Source organism: Cutaneotrichosporon cavernicola, assembly GCF_030864355.1.
Source record: "Cutaneotrichosporon cavernicola HIS019 DNA, chromosome: 1".
Taxonomy (NCBI): domain Eukaryota; kingdom Fungi; phylum Basidiomycota; class Tremellomycetes; order Trichosporonales; family Trichosporonaceae; genus Cutaneotrichosporon; species Cutaneotrichosporon cavernicola.
The window spans coordinates 2,948,262-2,967,098 of record NC_083393.1 but is presented as its reverse complement, the minus strand read 5'-3'; the positions used below and the strand labels follow the sequence as shown (position 1 = coordinate 2,967,098).

The window sequence follows — 18,837 nt, the reverse complement described above, 5'->3', positions numbered from 1 at the left end:
AATAAGAATCGGGTTGATAGCGGAGGCAAAACGCGTCAGTAACCCAGATGCCCCCACCTCGATGCTCTTTGTCTGGTGCGACCAGAGAGCCTACAGAGTTCGTTACAGAGGCACAGATCTAGAATGCTAGAGGTGCCAAAGGCCGGACGCAGGCAACTACAGGTACATTACCCCTCACTGAATCGCTCATACTTGCACGGGTCCGAGTTAAGTCGATGCTGGAACAGGACTAGATGGGTGATCCCAAGGCTGCAGGCCAGCTGGAAAAGGATGGTTGCAAGGAAGACGGAGTGGGGTGGGCTGTGACTCATTACAAACTATTCAAAATATTTCCTATGGGTGCTAATCACAAACCTAATGAAACCTGCGGACAGTTCTCCTAGCTTCCTCTTCGCCTCTTCTCATGTACACATGACATCCAAGAGTGGTCTATAAATGCAACTACTGTACATCAGGCCGTCGCGCCCGTCGTCTCAGGCCCAAACTCGTACCCAGCCGTAACCCCCTCCCAGAGGGCCTTGCAATCAACCTCGGCCCCAAGCTTGGAACACATGAGGAACGCGCCACTGAGCTTGCGGTTGAGGGAATACGTCGGCGCCGGTGGCGGGGTAAGGCGGTGCTGGAGCATGACGGGGATTAGAGCTCGCACCTGGTCCGTAATGGTCTGGTCGGCAAAGTGAAACTTGCCCTCATGCTGGAACGGCGAAGCGAGAGCAGCCATGCTGTCGAGGTGCGCGTTGACCATGAGATCGTTCTCCTCACCGGTAAGGTATCCGAGGCTCTGACTCTCGGTCTTCATCGCGGCCCTGTCGCCATTGAGAGCAGCTTGGAGGAGGCGGTACCATCCGTCCATGAACTCCTTTGTGTATTCGCGGCTCGCGCCGAAATCGATGAGTTGGATACGACCGGTGGGCGCGTCAAAGAGGAAGTTGGCCCAGTTCGGGTCCGTCTGCATGAAGCGGAAAGTGAAGAGTTCCTGGAGACACAGGCGGAGGATGTTGGAGCCGATGAGGTCGCGCTGCTCCTGGCTCATGCCTTTCATCTTGCTCAGAGGGCGACCTGACATCCACTCGGTCGTAAGCACCTTGGAGGTCGTGGCGTGCTCGAAGACGCGAGGGACGTCGAATACTGCGTCGCCGGCTAGGAGGTTGTGGAAACGCGTACCGGCAGCGCCCTCACGCACGTAGTCGCACTCGTCCTCAAGCTCGCGCTTAGCGACAGCCATCGTGTTCTGCAGGTACAGGCCCTTGGGAAGCACAGCCGAGCCACGGAGGAGGATCGAGGCATTGGAAATGTCGCTCTCGATCGAGCCCGCGACACCAGGGAACTGGACCTTGACGGCGACGGGCGTGCCGTCGGCCAACACGGCGCGGTGCACCTGCCCGATGCTGGCGGCAGCGACGGGCACCCGGTCAAAGACCTTGAACAGGCTCTCCCACTCGGAGCCAAGTTCGGTGCGCATCACCTTCTCCATCTGCCACTCGGGCATGTAGTTGGCGTGGTCCTGTACCTGCTGGAGGACGCGCTCAATCTCGGGCGGCAGCATCGTGTTGTCCTGGATCGACATGAACTGGCCGAGCTTGAGTGCCGCGCCTCGCATACGGCCCAGCGTCGCGACAAGGCGGCGCACATTGGCATCGCTCATGAAAACGCTGCCGCTGCCCGCCCCGCCAGCGGTACGGCGGATAGTCTCTGTCGCAGCGCCGAGTCCAAGGGAGAGGCCGAGGGAGCCGTAGTGAAACAATCGGCCGATGCGGGATGACGGGACAGCCGAGGAACGCAGCGCTACCCTCTCCTCGTCGGGGTCGCGGTTGATCTTTGGGAGAAAGGAAGCCGGGTCGACGTCCGCACCCTCAAGATCGATGCCTAGGCCCGAGGTGGCCGGCGAAAGGGGCGGCGTGGGAGCCATGACTGGGGCCGGCTCGGAGGCCCTGGCAGCCGCAATTGCCTCCACCGCCTTCTGCACTGTGTCCACTGGCGACGTCGGGCGGGTCGCGGCAGGCGTCGCCAAGCCTGTCTTGCGGACGCGATCAAAGTCAAGCGGGTCGCTCATGCTGTACTTGGTAGCAGCGGTGAGGTCGTGCGGGCTGCGGCCGGCCGCCTGCTCGCTGCCAACAAAGACAGGCTTAAACTCAGGGGGGGTGTACTTCATGCGCTTGCGCGCAAGCATCTCGTGGTCGGTCGGGTCGCCAAACGACCACTTGGTACCGGCCATCAGGTCGTGCGGGTCGTTATCCTCCTTATGGAGCGTCTTGACCTTGCGCGCAGAGTCAAAGGGGTCGCTCAAGCTGAATTTTGTGGAGGCAGTGAGGTCGTGTGGGCTGCGGCCGGCTCCCTCTCCGCCTACGAATACCGGCTTGAACTCTGGCGGGGTGTACTTTTTGCGCGCAAGCATCTCGTGGTCAGTCGGGTCTCCGAAGGACCAGCGCGTGGAGGCGCACATGTCGTGCGGGTCATTGTCCTCTTTCGGGAGGGTCTTGACTTTGCGCGCGCTGTCGAATGGGTCGCTCAAGCTAAACTTGGTCGCGGCCGTGAGATCGTGCGGACCGCGCTTGGCTTCGACGCCGACAAACACTGGCTTGAACTCGGGCGGGCAGTACTTTTTGCGAGCCAGCATCTCGTGGTCGGTCGGGTCGCCGAACGACCAGCGAGTGGCTGCCATGAGATCGTGAGGGTCGTTGTTCTCGGCGGCTGCGCGCTCAATCTGCGCCTGGGTCTTGGCTGGTGCCTTGGGCTTGTAGCTAGGGCCCGGACGGTCGAGCGGGTCACTCATGCTCCACGCATGGAGGTCAGAGGTCGGGGCGTTCGCGCCGACATAGACCGGCTTGAACACAGGAGGCGTGTATTTTGTGCGCTTACGAGCGAGCATCTCGTGGTCGGTCGGGTCACCAAAGCTCCACTTGGTGCCAGCCATGAGGTCGTGCGGGTCGTCGTCCTCTACCTTGGCGAGGCGGCTCTGGAGGTACTTGAACTTGTTGGGGTCAGTGTCGAGGGGGTCACTGAGGGACCAGCTCGTGAGGGCGCACATGTCGTGAGGGTCATTGTCCTCGTGGTTGACGCGGCTGAGACCGGGCGTCCCCGCGTGGAGGTCGAGCGGGTCGCTGAGGCTCCAGCGCGTGGCTGCCGAGAGGTCGTGCGGGTCGTTGTCCTCGCCCGCAATGAAGACGGGCGTGAATGGGCGCGGAGTGTACTTTTTGCGCGCAAGCATCTCGTGGTCAGTCGGGTCGCCGAACGACCAGCGCGTCGCGGCCATGAGGTCATGCGGATCGTTATCCTCAACCGGCACCAAGCGGTGGTGAGCAAGGTCGAGCGGGTCGGAGAGGGAAAAGGCCACGAGGTCATGGGGGTCATTGTCTTCGGTCTCGGGGACGAAGCGGCCCTCGTTACCGCCATACAATGTCGCGCCGGTAAGCGGGACCGAGTGGGAAGCGAGCGGGAGCGTGGGCATGTCGGCTGGCAAAGGCTGGCGGCGATCATAGTCGGGCTCGCGGTTCACAGGGCGGCGGCGCCAACTCGGCGGGGGGTACATCTCGGGGGTGACCTGTATGCCGGAAGCCATCGAGGTCGCGAGGTTCTGGGCGCTGGCTGAGGTTGAGAAGGATGCGGCCGATACCGAGGGCTCCTCGGTAATCGAGGCACGGCGGGCGATGGCAGCCGGGCCAGCAGCGGCGGCAGCGTCCTCTGCCTGGATGGCGGCTGCGCGGGCAAAGACTCGAGCTGCCGCAGTCATGATCACGGGGCGGCGGGGACGTGGGGGCATGGATGGTGTTGGTGTATAGCGGAAAAGCTTTTGCGTGCGGCGCATGGTTGCTGTATGTATATCTGTGAGCGCTCTTGCAGTATTGTGTACGGACTTGTCGGTGAATCGGATTCCGGCGAGAGATTGTTCAAGGCTGTGGGGTCTCCAAGAGGGTCATCAAGAGGGTCATTGCGCGGTTCGGACCTCGGCGTTGTGTTTATTGGCCAACTTTGGCACAGATCACCATTTCTGCCCATCGGCATTGTCGCCCATCATCGGTGTACCGGCTATACTTGTCACGTGAAATCCACGTGCCATGCTCGGGAACGGGCGGAGTCGGCCGAGTTGAGATTGGACGGAACCTCCATGGGATGATAGTAACGGTGGGTGAAGGTGGGTAATGGGTACCGGGTAACTGGTTCATGGTGGATGGCATGGATGGGTCAAGGCTGAAAGAACAATAGAAGCACATTGACAGTGGCACGTGAGAATGACGCACAAACAACAATCAACTCGGAATGCACAAACCATTGTTCGTAGGAGGGTAAGTGGGAACGAGGGAAGAAGCATATTTGGTATAGAATCACACCCAGATGGCCATTGAGCAGGTCGAGCGCGATACCAAGCAACAGACGCGTGGGCGTATTTGTGCGCGTGCGCGTGGGTCATGTTGGTCAAGATCTAGTCTAGGATATCAAAGATATCAAAGGGCTACGAAGACTCGAGGGGTCTGAGCTAACTAGCTTTTGGTTGAAGTGGCTAATTAGGGGCACTGAATTTGGATTTTGATGATGCAAGAGACAAAAGGTCAGCTGGGCAATCTGACCTTTCGACAGGTAAACCATCAAGCCACCTTCCTCAACAACCCACCCCTTCCTAACCTTCCTACTTAAGCCATAGCTTTGTCTCCCCCTGCCTCCCCCTTTCCCATCAAACCACTTCCTTTACAATGTCACTCAGGACATCAGCACTCCGCGCTTCCCGGCCAGCGACACATGCTCTCCGTCGCCGCGCTCCTTTCGGTGAGCCTTCCTCACTTGACCTCACCTTGATCGCGCCCACGTTCTGACGTCACAGCCGCCCGCTCCTACGTGACGGGCCAGCAGCCGAGTGGTACCTCTCTGGTCAAGCTCGCTGCGGGTGGCGTTGCGGGTGGCTTCACCGCAGCCCTCCTTTACAACTACTTCAACACCAGTGCGACGGCGTACGCAGACGGCGCCGCTGTCCCCGAAATGCCCGACACTAGCGGCATGGAATGGCAGCCGATCCACGCGCTCGAAATGGACGACCCCAAGGTGTGTGCGGGCTACCGCCATGTCGGCGTGCTGCGGCACGTGTATGGCGCAACAGCGCACCAAGAGACCGAAGACGACAGCGAAGCGTACCGCGACCTGGGCGTGGGCCTTTTGCTCGGCTTTGGCCTGCTGCTCCGTGTGTCCCCGCGCCGCTTCTGATCAAGGCTGACCCTCAGAACCCCATGCGCATTCGCATGGCCACGTGGGTCACGAATCTGCAGGATCACATCGTGCAGACGCTCGAGAGCATCGAGGCCTCGGCGCCCCCGGACGGCGAGCATGCTCCTGCGACCTTCCTGCGAGACCACTGGATTCGGCCGACCGGAGGTGAAGGCTCGTCGTGCGTTTTGGCCGGCGGCCGCGTGTTTGAGAAGGCTGGCGTCAACGTCTCGGTCGTGGAGGGGCGTATGCCCCGCGGCGGCCAGGAGCAGATGCGCGCCGACCACTCGAGCATTGTGCCCTCCGACACGCCGTTGCCCTACTTTGCAACCGGCTTGTCTATTGTGATTCACCCCCGTTCTCCCCATGTGCCTACTGTCCATCTCAACTACCGCTACTTTGAGCTGTGCGACGCAGACTCCCTCGAGCCCGTCGCCTGGTGGTTCGGCGGTGGCTCTGACCTTACGCCAAACTACCTGTACCCCGAGGACGCTGAGCTCTTCCACGATACCCTCAAGGCCGCTTGTGACAAGCACGGCCCTGCCTACTACCCGGCCTACAAGAAGTGGTGCGACAAGTACTTCTACTTGCCTCACCGCCAGGAGACGCGCGGCGTCGGCGGCATCTTCTTTGACGACCTCACTTCCTCGTCCGAGATTCACGGTGACAAGAGCCCCTCGCGTGAGGAAATCTTCGACTTTGTCAAGAGCTGCTCGTCTGCCTTCCTTCCCGCCTACGTGCCCATCGTGCAGCGCCGTAAGGGTAAGGCTTGGACCGAGCACGAGCGCCGCTGGCAGCTCCTCCGCCGCGGCCGCTACGTCGAGTTCAACCTGCTCTACGACCGCGGCACCAAGTTCGGACTGAACATTCCAGGCGCGCGCGTCGAGTCCATCCTCATGTCCCTTCCCGAGAACGCCCGCTGGGAGTACTGCACACCAGTCGGCACCGAGGAAGGCAGCCCCGAAAAGGCGCTCCAGGACATCCTCAAGACGCCCTGCGAGTGGGCCACCACCAAGTAGAGAGCGAGAGCGAGAGCATGTTGTCGCAGTATCAGCAGTACTATCAATAACCCATCGGTAGCAGAGATCGATAGAGTGTCGTTTTGTGATTACTCGCATCATAATGCATAACACCACTGCAGGAAAATCGTACAACATACACGTGAGGAAGCAAGATCGACAATGCAGTCCAGTATCCCTATCCCAAACAGACTCTCTAACTCTGGGTTGATGTTGACAATCGCACCGATGTCCGCGAGTCCCGTAATGGCGTTGATGCCAGTGCTGCGGCGGGTGTTGGTGGCGCCTTGGACGGCGTCGCAGCGGTTAACCTCTGCGACGGACCAGGTGTTTTGCCTGGTGTTGGCCGGCCCACCGTGTGCGGGGCATTTAATGGGCGCCGGACGGCCTGCGTCCGCAGGTCCTTGTTGTCAATGGCTATACTCTTCGTACACTGGTGTCAGCTCTGGATTTTGGCATGAGCTCACGTTGTTCGTCTTGTAAATGCCAACAAGGCGGTGCGCGAGCTCGAACATGTCGTTACGCAGGGAGATGACAATGAACTGCGCGGCCTGCGTCTTGGACTGGATGTAGTTGGCCACAATCGACACGTTCTTGAAGTCGAGCGCGGCATCGATTTCGTCCATGAAATACAGCGGGGTCGGCTTGAATACGTGGAGCGCGAACACGAGAGCGAGGGACGCGAGCGTCTTCTCACCGCCCGAGAGGTTGGCAATAGGTCGCCAGCTCTTCTTGGGCGGCATGATAGACAAGACAACCCCTTCAGAGAACGGGTCCATCGTGTCGACGAGCTCGATCTCAGCGTTTCCGCCCATCGTGATCATCTGTGGTCAGATCGTAACGCGCAAGCTGCCCATCGCAACTCACCTGGTACATCTCCTTGAGTTTCGCACTGATGGCCGAGAAGCCCGCCATAAACTCCTCAAGGCGTACTTTGCGCAGGTCGTCGTACCGCTGCTTGGCCGTGTCGCGCTGCGACGTGACGGTTTCCATGTCGCGTGCACGATCAAGGAATTCCGCTTCGCGACGGCGGTACTCGTGAAGCACGTTGAGATTGGGTTTAGCCTTGGCGATCTCTTCTGGGCGAGTTAGTACGATGAATCAGCGGCCGACTTACCCTCGAGAACCGAGATCTCGCCGTTGAGGACGTCCTTATTGACTGCACGCAGCTCATCGGGGCTGTACTCGACTAGCTCTAACGTGTCATTGCGCGTCTTCTTGGACTCCTTGGAGCGAGGCTCGTCGCCCTCCTCGCCCTCATCCTCGCCATCCTCATCTTCCTTGTCCTCGGCGTCGGCACCGGCGTCACCCTCCTTCTCGGCCTCCTTCTCCTCGTCCTCATCCTCTTCGTCCTCCTCGCTACACTGTCAGCTGGGGCCACTTTCGTTTCATGTTGCTGAACTCACTCAATGTAAGCGAGCCCGAGCTCCTCGTGCCTCTTCGCCCAGTGCTTGTACTTGTCCTTGGAGTCCTTCTGGGCGCGAACGTTATCCTCGATCTTCTGTTTGAGGTCCATCTCGATCTTGCGGAATGCGTTAATCTCGGCCGACGCTTCGTCAAGCTTGGCTTTGGACTCGGCCAATTGTTCCTTGACGTCGACGCTCGTGTCCTGCGCCTCCTCGACACTTTGGCGGAGCATGGTAAGGTCGTTGGTGATCGCCTTGAGGTCGTCCTCCACGCTTTCGAGTTCAGTGTCGACCTCCTCTATCTTGGCCGAGTTCGATGCAATTGCCTTCTGGAGCTTCTCGACGTCGTGCTGCGCCTTGGCCTGCCCGACCTCAGCCTTGGTGATCGCATCGTAGGCCAGGTCCAGCAAACCCTTGGTCGTCGAGACCTTGGACTGGATAGCGCGGAGCTTGACACCACCAACTTCGAGAATCTTGTTCTGCAGCTCCTTGATCTCTTCGTTGATACCGGACGATTTCTCGCGCAGCTCGTTTACATCTTTGGTGAGCGAGGCGATATCGGTGTCGAGTTGCTTGATGCGCTTCTCGTCTGCGGCGTTGGGCTTGTTCTGCGACGCGAGCTCGGCAAGGCGCTTCTCGGCCTCGGCGACACGCTTGGAGCCAGTCTGAATGTCGAGTTCGGTCTTCTCCATCTCCATCTCCATGTCGGGAATGCGCTTGCGAAGCTGCTGAATTTCTTGCTCAACGGCGCGCCGGTCAGTCTGGAACGCGTTGAACTCTTGCTGGATTGCCGCGCGCTCCTTCTCGTACTGGGAGACGACCTCCGGTCCGACCTTGTCTGCCTTGAACTTGGAGCTCATGCCGCCGCGCGCGACGCGGTTGCCACCACCCGACATGGTTCCCGAGGTGTCGATGAGCTGGCCGGCGAGCGTGACAACGCGCCACCGCGGTTTGCCGTAGCCGATGCGCTCGGCCTGGGCGAGGTCCTGCGCAACGAGTGTGTTAGTGAGGCCCTTGTAGAAGGCGGCAGCGAAACGCGGGTCCTTGGGCTTGATGAGATCGAATAGGCGAGGCACGCCCTCAGGGGTCTTGATGGGACGCAGGTCGCGGGGAGGTAGCTTGTCGAGGATCAAGATTGAGGCGCGGCCAATGTTGTTCTTGCGAAGATGCTCGATACACGCCTGGCCCTGCTCGACAGTGTCGACGACGAGGTTATTGAGTGAACCACACGCCGTGGTGACAGCGACGTCGTACTTGTCATCGATTACGCCGAGGTCGCCGAGGCGGCCGTGGAAGCCCTTGAGACGCCCCTGCGCCTTGAGCTTGTTGAGGCTGGACAGCACGGCGTTCTCCGACTTGTCGGCGGCAAGACTAGCGCGCGCCTCATCGGCCTTGTGCGAGGCTGCGGAGAGCTTGCTCCGTACCGCCTCAAACTGCGCGCCCATGCCCTGCAGCTGCTCCTCTGCGTCGGCGAGCTCCTGTTTGGCCACCGTAGCCTCCTTCTTGAGCCGCTTGTACTCGTCCCGCTTGGCATGATCACCCTCCTTGATAGTCTGGATGTTCTGCTCAGCCTCTTCGAGGGCGGTCTGGACCGACGTGGCCTTCTGCGCCAGCAAGTCACGCTCTGACTGGGCGACGTCGATGGCCGACTGCTTCTCGCTGATCTTGGCGGTCCACGGCTGCAGCTCGCGCTGCTTGACCTCGATCTTAGTCGTAAACACGTCGGTCTTATCCTTGAGACCGTCGCGGACTTCTTCATGCTCCTTCTCCTCGGCCTCTAACTTGCTCTCCAACTCGTCAACCTTGGTGCGGTTCGTCTCGATTGCGGCGCTGCAGCTCTCGATCGTGGCTAGAGCCTCCGACTTGGCGTGTCCATCGTCCGAGATAGACTTCTTGAGCTTCTTCTGCTTGGAGGCGAGGTGCTTGCGCTTCTCCTGGTAGCCGACCTCTTCCCTCTCGAGCTTCTTGGCGTCCTTGGTGAGAGCATCACACGCCGTCTTTACCGTCTCCCAGTTGGCTGCCTTGTCGTCGTACTCCTTCTGGAGGTTCTCGATCTGTGCGAGTAGGTCACCGTTGCGCTCCTGCTCATCTGTGAGCTGAGCGGTGAGCCCGTTGATTGCCTTGGTAGTGATCTCGATGTTGTTCTGCAGCGTGTACATGTGGTACTGCCAGAGGAGCGACTTCTTGCGCGTGAGGTCGTTGGTGTCGCGAAGGTAGTCTTCCGCTTCGCGCTTCTTGTCCTGCTGTCAGTTCATGACCCGATCCACCTCACCTCAAGAGACGACTTCTCGCGCTCGACAACGCGGAGACGGTTCATCTTCTCACCGCGCTCCTCATTCAGACTCTCGACCTGCTCGGACGCATCCTCGATCGGCTGCTTGTACTTGGTTGTGCCGATGATGTCCTCGAGGTACTCAAGCAGGCCGTCCTCGTGCTCGTTCTGAGCTTTGGGCTTCATGAGTGCAATCGACTCGACCTCGCCCTGGAGAATAAGGAAACGGTTGTGGTCAAGGTCAATGCCCTTGTTCTTGAGCAGCGTCACGACCTCCTCGCGGCGTCGGTTGGCGCCGTTGATCGTGTACTTGGACGAGTTGTCCTTGAAGGCGGTACGCGTAACGACGATATCCGACTTGGGGACGAGGAGGAAGTCGTCGACACCGGACTGATGTCAGCTACCGTCATCTCAGCAGCTCACCACATCGACAATCTCGCGGAAGTGGACCTCGACTGAGCACGACGTAATGCTCTCGTGACCTGCTGAGTTGTGGATGAGCTCGCTGAGCTTTCCCTGGCGCATCTTGGAGGCGCGGAAGCCGAATACGAAGAGAAGCGCGTCGATGGTGTTACTTTTGCCCGAGCCGTTAGGGCCAACAATGGCAGAGAAGGACTTGTGGAATGGGCCGATCTCCTGCCGCCCGCCGTACGACTTGAAGTTGTTGAGGACAAGTTTATGGATCGTGAGGCGCGGCTTGGGCCCGGTTGGGGGAGGAGCGGCTGGCGTAGCCATGAGTGACATACGTGGGGGTACGATGCGCCCGGGAGTCTTGGGTGGGAGGACGCTGGCAGGGATGTCTGGCGAGGACTCTGGAGAGGTAGCATCGAGGGCGCGCACCTGCGCCTTGGGGGTGGACGGCTCCTCTACCTTGATCCAGGAGTGTGAAGCTTGAGCAGCAACATTGCCTTCCTCGCCCGAGACCGAGTTGGACTTCTTCGCGAGCTTGGACGTGGGCGTCTCGCCCTCCGAGTCAGCAGACACAGACAGCGGACGCGGTGTCTGCCCATCCGATTCGTCAGAGTCGGAAAGTACGCGCCGACCCTTCCGCGCTGGGGCCTTGGAGCTTGGTCGGGGTGTCGGCTTAGACTCCGCATCGCTTGACTCCGGTGCTGGTGTGATGGACGCCTTGCGAGATGGGCGCTTTGACACGGGCTTGGGAGCCGGCTCCTCGTCGCTCTCGTCCTCGGACTCTGGAGCAGGCGTGGCCTTGACTCGCGTACTCCTACGCGATGCAGGCGGACTGACTCGCTTAGAAGCATGCTTGGCCGGCTTGTGGACCGGCTCGTCCTCTCCGCTGCCGTCATCTTCGTCGTCATCGTCGTCCTCGTCCTCGTCCTCGTCCTCATCACCATCATCATCATCACCATCATCATCATCATCATCCTCCTCCTCCTCTTCGTCCTCCTCGCTCTCGGGAGGTGGCGTGGGCTCCTTCCGTGGTCTCCTAGTCGATGCGCGTGAAGAAGCCGGCTTGGGCGCTGCAGTCCGCTTAGACGCCGGCTTGGGCGCGTCCTCCTCGGACTCGGGGGCGACGCTGGCCCGGGTGCGCGTAGTACGACGGCTTGATGTTGATGCGGAAGCTGTGGGGGGTGGTGCACCGGTGGCGGCGCTGCTGCGATTTGAGCGCCGTGGTGGCATGTTGAGTGCTGATGAGTGGTGTAGGTGTGGTAGGGTTGGGATCATCAAATGACTAAATCATCTGCCCCGGTGGGATTTGTTGTTGTTTGTTTTGGTTGAGCCTGGCCCAGGAGCTTTGGAGTGGCCCCCCCCCAGGGCCAGGGCCACATGGATCAACGGAAGGAAGGCGCGTCCAACGGAGGTTTGCGGGATTTGATCATGTGGCGTCTGCCCCACTCCCCGGTTATCATGATTCATCGTCAACCGCTATTGCGGTATTGCTAGCGGGAGTATATCTTCAAGTGGGACCAAAATATCTGCAATGTGCCAGCCAGGCAGCAGGCAGGGGAGTGCCACTGTACAAGCCTTTAGCCACCCACCCAGGAAGAATAAACCCACCAACCACCTACTTGGACAGAGAGAGTACCCACCCACCACCCATCACCCACCGCAAGGCAAGATCATAATCCTACTTGCATCGCCGCCTGCTGGCAGACCACCCTCATCTAATCACAGCGACCAAAACGACATCTTACAACAGCACTCGAAGCTCTACATCTCATCAGTCCCCCCAATCTCATCTCTCCTTATTCCTCTCACACGGGCCACCTCCTCACAACTTTCGCGGCCCAAGCAGTTTGGCAACATCCCAGTTCCACCTGTCGCGCTTCACCCATCTCCAAAACTCTCCCAAGCTCATTGACTTGCCAACCAACAAGCCATGTCATCTTGGACTCCTAACCAGGATGGGCTCCAAGAGGTCCTCGGCATGCTGCGCGACTCTGCTAGCCCAGACCCCAACGTCCAGAAGCATGTCGCCACGGTGCGTGATTGAGCTCAAAACTCACTCCTCTGGACCTGTGCTGACCTTGTCATTCTCCTGTTGATTCGAAACGACCGCCACCACTTGCACTTGCCACCAACAGCGCTTAAAGGAGCTTAGATTCATCCCAAATTTCCTCGCCTACTTGGCCCACATCCTCGTCTTTGCCACGAGCGAAGTGGGTACGCACCGCACAGTCGCCGGTCTGGTGCTCAAGAACGCCCTCATTGAGCGGAGCGGACAGCCCGTCACGGACAGCGATGCCCAGGCGATGGAGTACGTCAAGCAGGCCTCGCTTGCTGGCTTGCAGGAAGCGGACAAGATGATCCGCCACACCTCTGGCAGTGTCGTCATGGCCATTCTCTACACTGAGAACACTGGCGCTTGGCCACAAGCGCTCGACGTCTTAACAAAGGGCCTGAGCTCGCAGGACGAAAACCTCGTCGAGGTAAGCCACCGAGATGCCAGCCGCTGACTTGGTAGGGTGTCCTCAACACTTTCCAAAAGGTTGCCGAAGACTGTCCTCAGCGTCTCGACATTACCATCCAGGGCGCCAGCCTGTTTGAGCACCTCGTCCCACTGTTTATCCAGTTCACTGGCCACTCGGACGCGCGCAACCGTCTCTACGCGCTCGAGACACTTCAGTGCCTGATCGCTTTACGCACTCCTGCGCTCATGGCGCAGCTTGAGAACTACCTTCAAGCTCTCTTTGCGCGCGCGTCGGACGACTCTCCCGATGTCCGCCGCACCGTGTGTGCTGCTCTTGGCCTGATCCTTGCCAGCCGGCCAGACAAGCTCGTTCCGCAGATGAAGAACGTCGTCGACTACATTACCTACTGCACCAAGGACGAGGACGAGTCGGTAGCGCTGGAGGCGTGCGAGTTCTGGCTCACTTTCGCCGAGGACCCCAACCTCAAGTCGCAGATGCAGCCGTACCTTGAAAAGATTGTCCCTCTCCTCCTCGAGGGCATGGTGTACTCTGAGGTTGACCTCCTCTACCTCGACAATGACGAGGACGACGAGGCAGTCCCCGACAAGGAGACCGACATCAAGCCCCACCTCTACAGCGGCAAGGCGCACGGTGTTGGCGAGTCCAACGAGGCTGCGTCGGCGCAGAAGGGTGGCCAATCCCGTGAGGCGGCCGAGCAGGCATTTGACGACGATGATGATGACGATGACGACTACTACGACGATGATGACGACGACGCCTCGGCCGAGTGGAACATCCGCAAGTGCTCGGCCGCTGCGCTCGACGTCATGGCCGTCTCGTTCCGTGGCGACCTCCTCAACATCCTCCTCCCTCACCTCAAGGACCGCCTCTTCCACCAGGAGTGGACCTATCGGGAGAGCGGTATCCTTGCACTTGGTGCGATTGCCGAGGGCTGCATCGAGGGCCTCGAGCCTCACCTCCCCCAGCTTGTGCCCTGGCTCATTGAGGCGCTCAAGGACCGCAAGGCGCTCGTCCGCTCGATTACCTGCTGGACTCTCGGACGTTACTCGAGCTGGGTCGTCGCTGTCTCGACCGAGAACAAGCAGAGCTTCTTCCTGCCCACAATGGAGGGTCTCCTCCAGATGGTCCTCGACGGCAACAAGCGCGTGCAGGAGGCAGGCTGCAGTGCGTTTGCCACGCTCGAGGAGGAAGCTGGCGGCGAGTTGGTCCCCTTCCTTGAGCCCATCCTGCGTAACCTCACCTACGCGTTCACCAAGTACCAGCAGAAGAACTTGCTCATCCTGTACGACGCTATCGGTACTCTTGCCGACTCTGTCATGCACGCTCTCGGCACCGAGAAGTACATGGAGATCCTCATGCCTCCTCTGATCGACAAGTGGATGAAGCTGAGCGACAGCGACCCCGACCTTGTCCCGCTCCTCGAGTGCCTTTCGTCGGTCACCCTCGCTGCGGGCAAGGCATTCGGTCCCTACGCTTCCCCTGTGTACCAGCGCTGCATCACCATCATCAGCACCTCGCTCGCGCAGTGGAATGCCTACCTCGGCAACCCCAACGAGGTGCACGAGCCTGACCGCACGTTCATCGTCGTCGCGCTCGACCTCCTCTCGGGCCTTGCGCAAGGTCTTGCGGAGCAGATGCCGGCCCTCATCGAGTCGACGCAGCCGCCTCTCCTTACGCTCATTGCGGCGTGTCTGACTGTGAGTTGAACGTTACCGCCCATGCTGACCCTCAGCACTTTGAGCCTCCTGTCCGGCAGTCGGCGCACGCGTTGCTTGGTGATATGGCCATGACCTGCTTCCCCCTTCTGCGCCCCTACGTGCCGGACCTGATGCCCTCGATTATCGAGCAGATCATCCCCGAGCCCCAGCAGGACAGCATCAGCGTCTGCAACAACGCTGCCTGGGCAGCTGGCGAGATTGCCATCCAGTACCAGGGCGACGCCTCTCCCATCGAGCCCTTCGTAGACGACCTCATCCAGCGTCTCATCCCCATCCTCCTCAACGCCAAGTCACCAAAGTCGCTCTCGGAGAACGCCGCTGTCACGATTGGTCGTCTTGGCCTGGTTGCGCCCGACCGTGTCGCGCCCCACCTCGGCACCTTTGCTCAGGCCTGGTGCGCAGCCCTGTGGGAGATCAAGGACAACGACGAGAAGGACTCGGCGTTCCGCGGCTTCTGCATGCTCATTGTCAAGAACCCTGCTGGTCTTGAGAACGTGAGTTGATCATTGTCGCTTTGCAGCTGACCAACAGAGCTTCATCTGGTTCTGCAACGCCGTGTGCAAGTGGCAGCACCCCTCTCGGGAGCTCGACGACATGTTCCGCCAGATCTTGCAAGCATTCAAGAACCAGCTCGGTGCTCAGTGGGAGCAGCAGACGTCGTCGTTCCCGACTGTCATCCGCGAGCGCCTTCGTGAGCGCTACCAGGTTTAATCTGTCATTCCGTGGCTTTGTCTTTGTTTCTTAACGTCAGCGAGGCGCCGCTAGCTGGCTTGCCGCCGCGCGGCGCCTCTCACTGGCTCTGGTACCCACGCCGAGATACCACCACATTAGATAGGCATCACGCATCACATACCCTCCATACGCTTTTTGTTGGCAACTAGGTAGAATCAATTCCATAGAGGGCCCACCCACCCCCATCCCTTCCTTCTCTCAACACTGCATCATCTCGGACGGCGCGAGGTATTCATCAAGGAGGGCCCACAAGTCCATAGCATTTCATAGCAAGATCGACATGAGTTCTGAGGTTGCACTCTGGAGCAATGCAAATGGAGCCAAGTGAGGTGACAACTGACCTCCACCTGCCTCCACCTTCCCTGATCAAGTCTGTTTGCCACCAACCGTGTTTTTAGAAAGTGACACTCCATCATCTGTCGTCCATCCACCTAGGTATCCAGCAACATGGACGGGTTTGGCCTCCCAATGAGCTTCGGTAAGAAGCCAAAGCGCGGCGGTGGTGCACCAACCGTCAACCAGCAGCGCGTGGCCGAGACGAAGAGGGTGAGCTTACTTGGCTGTGATCAAGCTGACCACAGGCAGCGCCTCCTCAACGCGAGACTCTGCGCCCAGCTCGGACTGAGCCGGAACCTGGACCCGCAGCACCAGAAGATGATAAAGATGATGACGATGTCGGTCCTCAGCCGCCAAAACGGAAGGCCGAGTCGGACGAGGACAGCGACGACGAGCTCGAACCAGAGGAGGACCGGACACCTGTGACTCACGAGATTGTGCTCAAGGACCATACCAAGCTGGTCTCGGCCTTGGCGGTTGACCCACCCGGTGCGCGCCTTGCGACAGGCAGCCACGACTACGACTGCAAGCTGTGGGACTTTGGAGGCATGGACTCGCGCCTGCGCCCGTTCAAGAGCTTTGAGCCGAACGGGACGTACTTTGTGCACGACCTCTCCTACTCGCCTGACGGCAAGCATTTGCTCGTCGTGAGCGGAACATTTTATCCGAAAGTATTCGGGCGCGATGGCGAGGACGCCAAGGAGTTCATGAAGGGCGACGTTTACATCCGCGACATGAAGGTGACAAAAGGCCACATTGCTGAGATCAACGCGGGCAAGTGGCACCCCTCGGACAACACAGTGTTTCTGACGTGCGCGAACGACAGCACGTTGCGTCTGTGGGATGTGCGGGACACGAGCAAGCAGAAGCACGTCGTGGTCGTACGATCCAAGGCGCGGGGGAATAAGACGCGCGTCACGAGCTGCTGCTGGAGCCCGGACGGGAAGACGATCGCAGCTGGATGTCATGATGGTGCAGTGCATGTTTGGAGCACGAGATCAAACTATGCGCGGCCGGATAAGAGCAATGAGAAGGCGCACGAGAAGGAGACGGAGATTACGTGCGTTGCATTCTCGCCCGACTCTGGGAAACTCGCTAGCCGCAGCCAGGACGGGACAATCAAGCGTAAGCTACCTCGGTTGTATGGAGCTGACAGTAGTGTGGGACGTGAAGAATCTGCGGCAACCGCTAGCGGTCGCAAACGGGATCGACAACAAGTACTCGGAGACGGAGGTCGCGTGGTCACCCGACGGCCGCACTGTGCTGGCCGGAACGACCATTGACCCGCGAGACCCCGAGGCGGTGGGCGAGATTCTGTTTCTCTCAGCCGACGACCTGTCGATCCAGCGTCGTGTGCCGATTGCCAAGGCCAGCGTTGTGCGGGTGCAATGGCATTCGCGCATCAACCAGCTCTTTGCGTCGTGCTCCAACGGCGAAGTATACGTCCTCTACTCGCCCAACGCCAGTATTCACGGGGCCCTCCTCCCGCTCGCCAAGATGCCCCGGGCGAAACCGCGCGACGTGAGCTACACGACGGCAGACCTCACGCCGGTCGTGTTCGCGCCAGACGAGCACGGCCAGATCTCGGCCGACCAGCGACACGGAATGAGCCTACACCAGATGGAGAAGCGGGCGAAGCGGTTCAAGCCCACCGAGCCTCTGTCAGGTGTCGGCAAGGGCGGGCGCATTGGCGCGAGTGCCACCGCTGGCTTTGTGCAGGAGATCTTTGCGGGTCGCGTCGGTCTCGAGGATCCCCGCGAGGCCCTGCTCAAGTACGCCACCAAGGAGGAACAGGACCGTATCAAGTATCTCGCCAAGTCGCCACCGCCGGGGCGCGACGACTAGTGGATGGGGGGCGAGCGACTAGTGGATGCAGGGGCGTGTTCCGAGAGACGATTTGGCTGGTGCGGGCGGTGCGGGCTGGTGCGGGCTTGCTGAGTGGCTGCTGTATTGGGATGCACGGATGTCCGTGTCGAGTGATCATGCTGACGGCCGGATGCAGTCTGTGCGATGGAGTGCTAGACTGTGTTCCGCTGCTGTGTTGCGCTGACTGCTGATTGCTTCGGTGGAGACTGATCGTGTGGGCTCACATCCTGACATGCACAGACCGGTTCCGAGTGGCATGCACACACCGTGACAGACACTCAAACGTCGTGCCAGCTGCCCGAGCTGAGATTGCGCGCGACAAACAGACGGCCAAGCCACCAAGCCACGCTTCACACGTGACAAACCAACATGTCTCGCCTGTAGGGCCAAGGACGGAATTACCATTGTCTGTCCCATCGCCTCGTCGCGCCATGGTGGCCCACTCCAAATCTACTGCGACTGCACAACTCTTCAACCGGCCCGAGATCCAGGACTGGCGCTACTTGATCTCTGATGGCATAGGCCCAAGCGGTGTTTTCAAGCGGACCGAGACAGGGATGACAGAGCAAGTCGAAGCATCCGTTCGCATCAGATCCCGCCCTGTAGCTTCCAGATCCACGACTTTCGCCCGAACATGAACTCGGGCGGAACCCGATCGAGTGTCCGAAAGCCAAAAAAAAAACAAAATGACATGGGAGAATAATGTCTACTTGTGCTAGCTTCTGAATACTGCAGCTCCTTTTGCCTCGAGTCTTGAAATAGTCTTGAACAGTAACAGCTGCGTAACAGGCTAAAGATAAAGTCGAGGGCGGAGCGATACTGCGCACTTTTGAGCTTTTGAGCCGGTGCCTGTCATCCTGTGAGCGTCTTCAGGCTACATGGTTCGGGCCCGTGCGGCCGCAGCTGTGTAACGGCGTTGGGCTCCACGCCAACTTGTACTCATCTGGGTCAGTTGAACATCTTCTCAGCAACTGACAACATTATCGATACTTGGCCAAGGAGCTTTGGTCAACTCTGGGTGGAGTAGATCCATCGTCGACGCGACGCGCTATCCTCCATTCCGTGACAAACCTATCGGACATACTACCTGATCAGCCCCGCGCCGTTCCTCCGCTAAACCCCTTGACCTCGCCAAGTATCCCCCAGTAAGCAGTGTCATAATCGCGGGATCCTTTCGAAGACAGTGCGAGGTGGGAACAAGTGGCGCCGCCTTCATCCGCGCGGTCCCATGTGCTTTCTACATTCCTTACTTTACCTCGCATTCCTCGTAGAGACTGGGGGAGGGCATAACATGACGTGCTTCTTTTGTTTCCCTTCTTCTAGCCTTTTACTTCTCCCCAGGCTTTAACTTGTCACCTCGTCCCCTCTCAAGCCCCAGCCCCAGCCCGAGCCCAAGCCCAA

General features: G+C 59.6%; 5 protein-coding genes across 5 annotated transcripts; 3 read left to right on the top strand and 2 right to left on the bottom strand.

The window, feature by feature from the left end:
* Positions 1–451: 451 nt before the first annotated feature.
* On the bottom strand, positions 452–3,805 carry CcaverHIS019_0111030 (uncharacterized protein; the record flags this gene model as incomplete). The annotated part of the gene is made up of 1 exon (XM_060596683.1): positions 452–3,805. One exon carries the CDS (start codon positions 3,803–3,805, stop codon positions 452–454), a length of 3,354 nt encoding a protein of 1,117 aa, XP_060453651.1.
* An 883-nt stretch (positions 3,806–4,688) lies between these two features.
* HEM13 (uncharacterized protein) lies at positions 4,689–6,212 on the top strand (the record flags this gene model as incomplete). The annotated part of the gene is made up of 4 exons (XM_060596682.1): positions 4,689–4,761; positions 4,817–5,170; positions 5,211–5,236; positions 5,271–6,212. The coding sequence occupies 4 exons, from the start codon at positions 4,689–4,691 to the stop codon at positions 6,210–6,212; spliced, it is 1,395 nt and encodes a 464-aa protein (XP_060453650.1).
* A 196-nt stretch (positions 6,213–6,408) lies between these two features.
* Positions 6,409–11,531, bottom strand: SMC4 (uncharacterized protein; the record flags this gene model as incomplete). Its single annotated transcript, XM_060596681.1, has 7 exons — positions 6,409–6,645; positions 6,680–7,036; positions 7,080–7,291; positions 7,330–7,571; positions 7,619–9,858; positions 9,891–10,280; positions 10,314–11,531. The coding sequence occupies 7 exons, from the start codon at positions 11,529–11,531 to the stop codon at positions 6,409–6,411; spliced, it is 4,896 nt and encodes a 1,631-aa protein (XP_060453649.1).
* A 700-nt stretch (positions 11,532–12,231) lies between these two features.
* Positions 12,232–15,213, top strand: kap104 (uncharacterized protein; the record flags this gene model as incomplete). The annotated part of the gene is made up of 5 exons (XM_060596680.1): positions 12,232–12,333; positions 12,437–12,781; positions 12,817–14,481; positions 14,517–14,996; positions 15,034–15,213. The coding sequence occupies 5 exons, from the start codon at positions 12,232–12,234 to the stop codon at positions 15,211–15,213; spliced, it is 2,772 nt and encodes a 923-aa protein (XP_060453648.1).
* A 468-nt stretch (positions 15,214–15,681) lies between these two features.
* On the top strand, positions 15,682–17,415 carry CcaverHIS019_0110990 (uncharacterized protein; the record flags this gene model as incomplete). The annotated part of the gene is made up of 3 exons (XM_060596677.1): positions 15,682–15,780; positions 15,816–16,695; positions 16,730–17,415. The coding sequence occupies 3 exons, from the start codon at positions 15,682–15,684 to the stop codon at positions 17,413–17,415; spliced, it is 1,665 nt and encodes a 554-aa protein (XP_060453647.1).
* Positions 17,416–18,837: the final 1,422 nt, after the last annotated feature.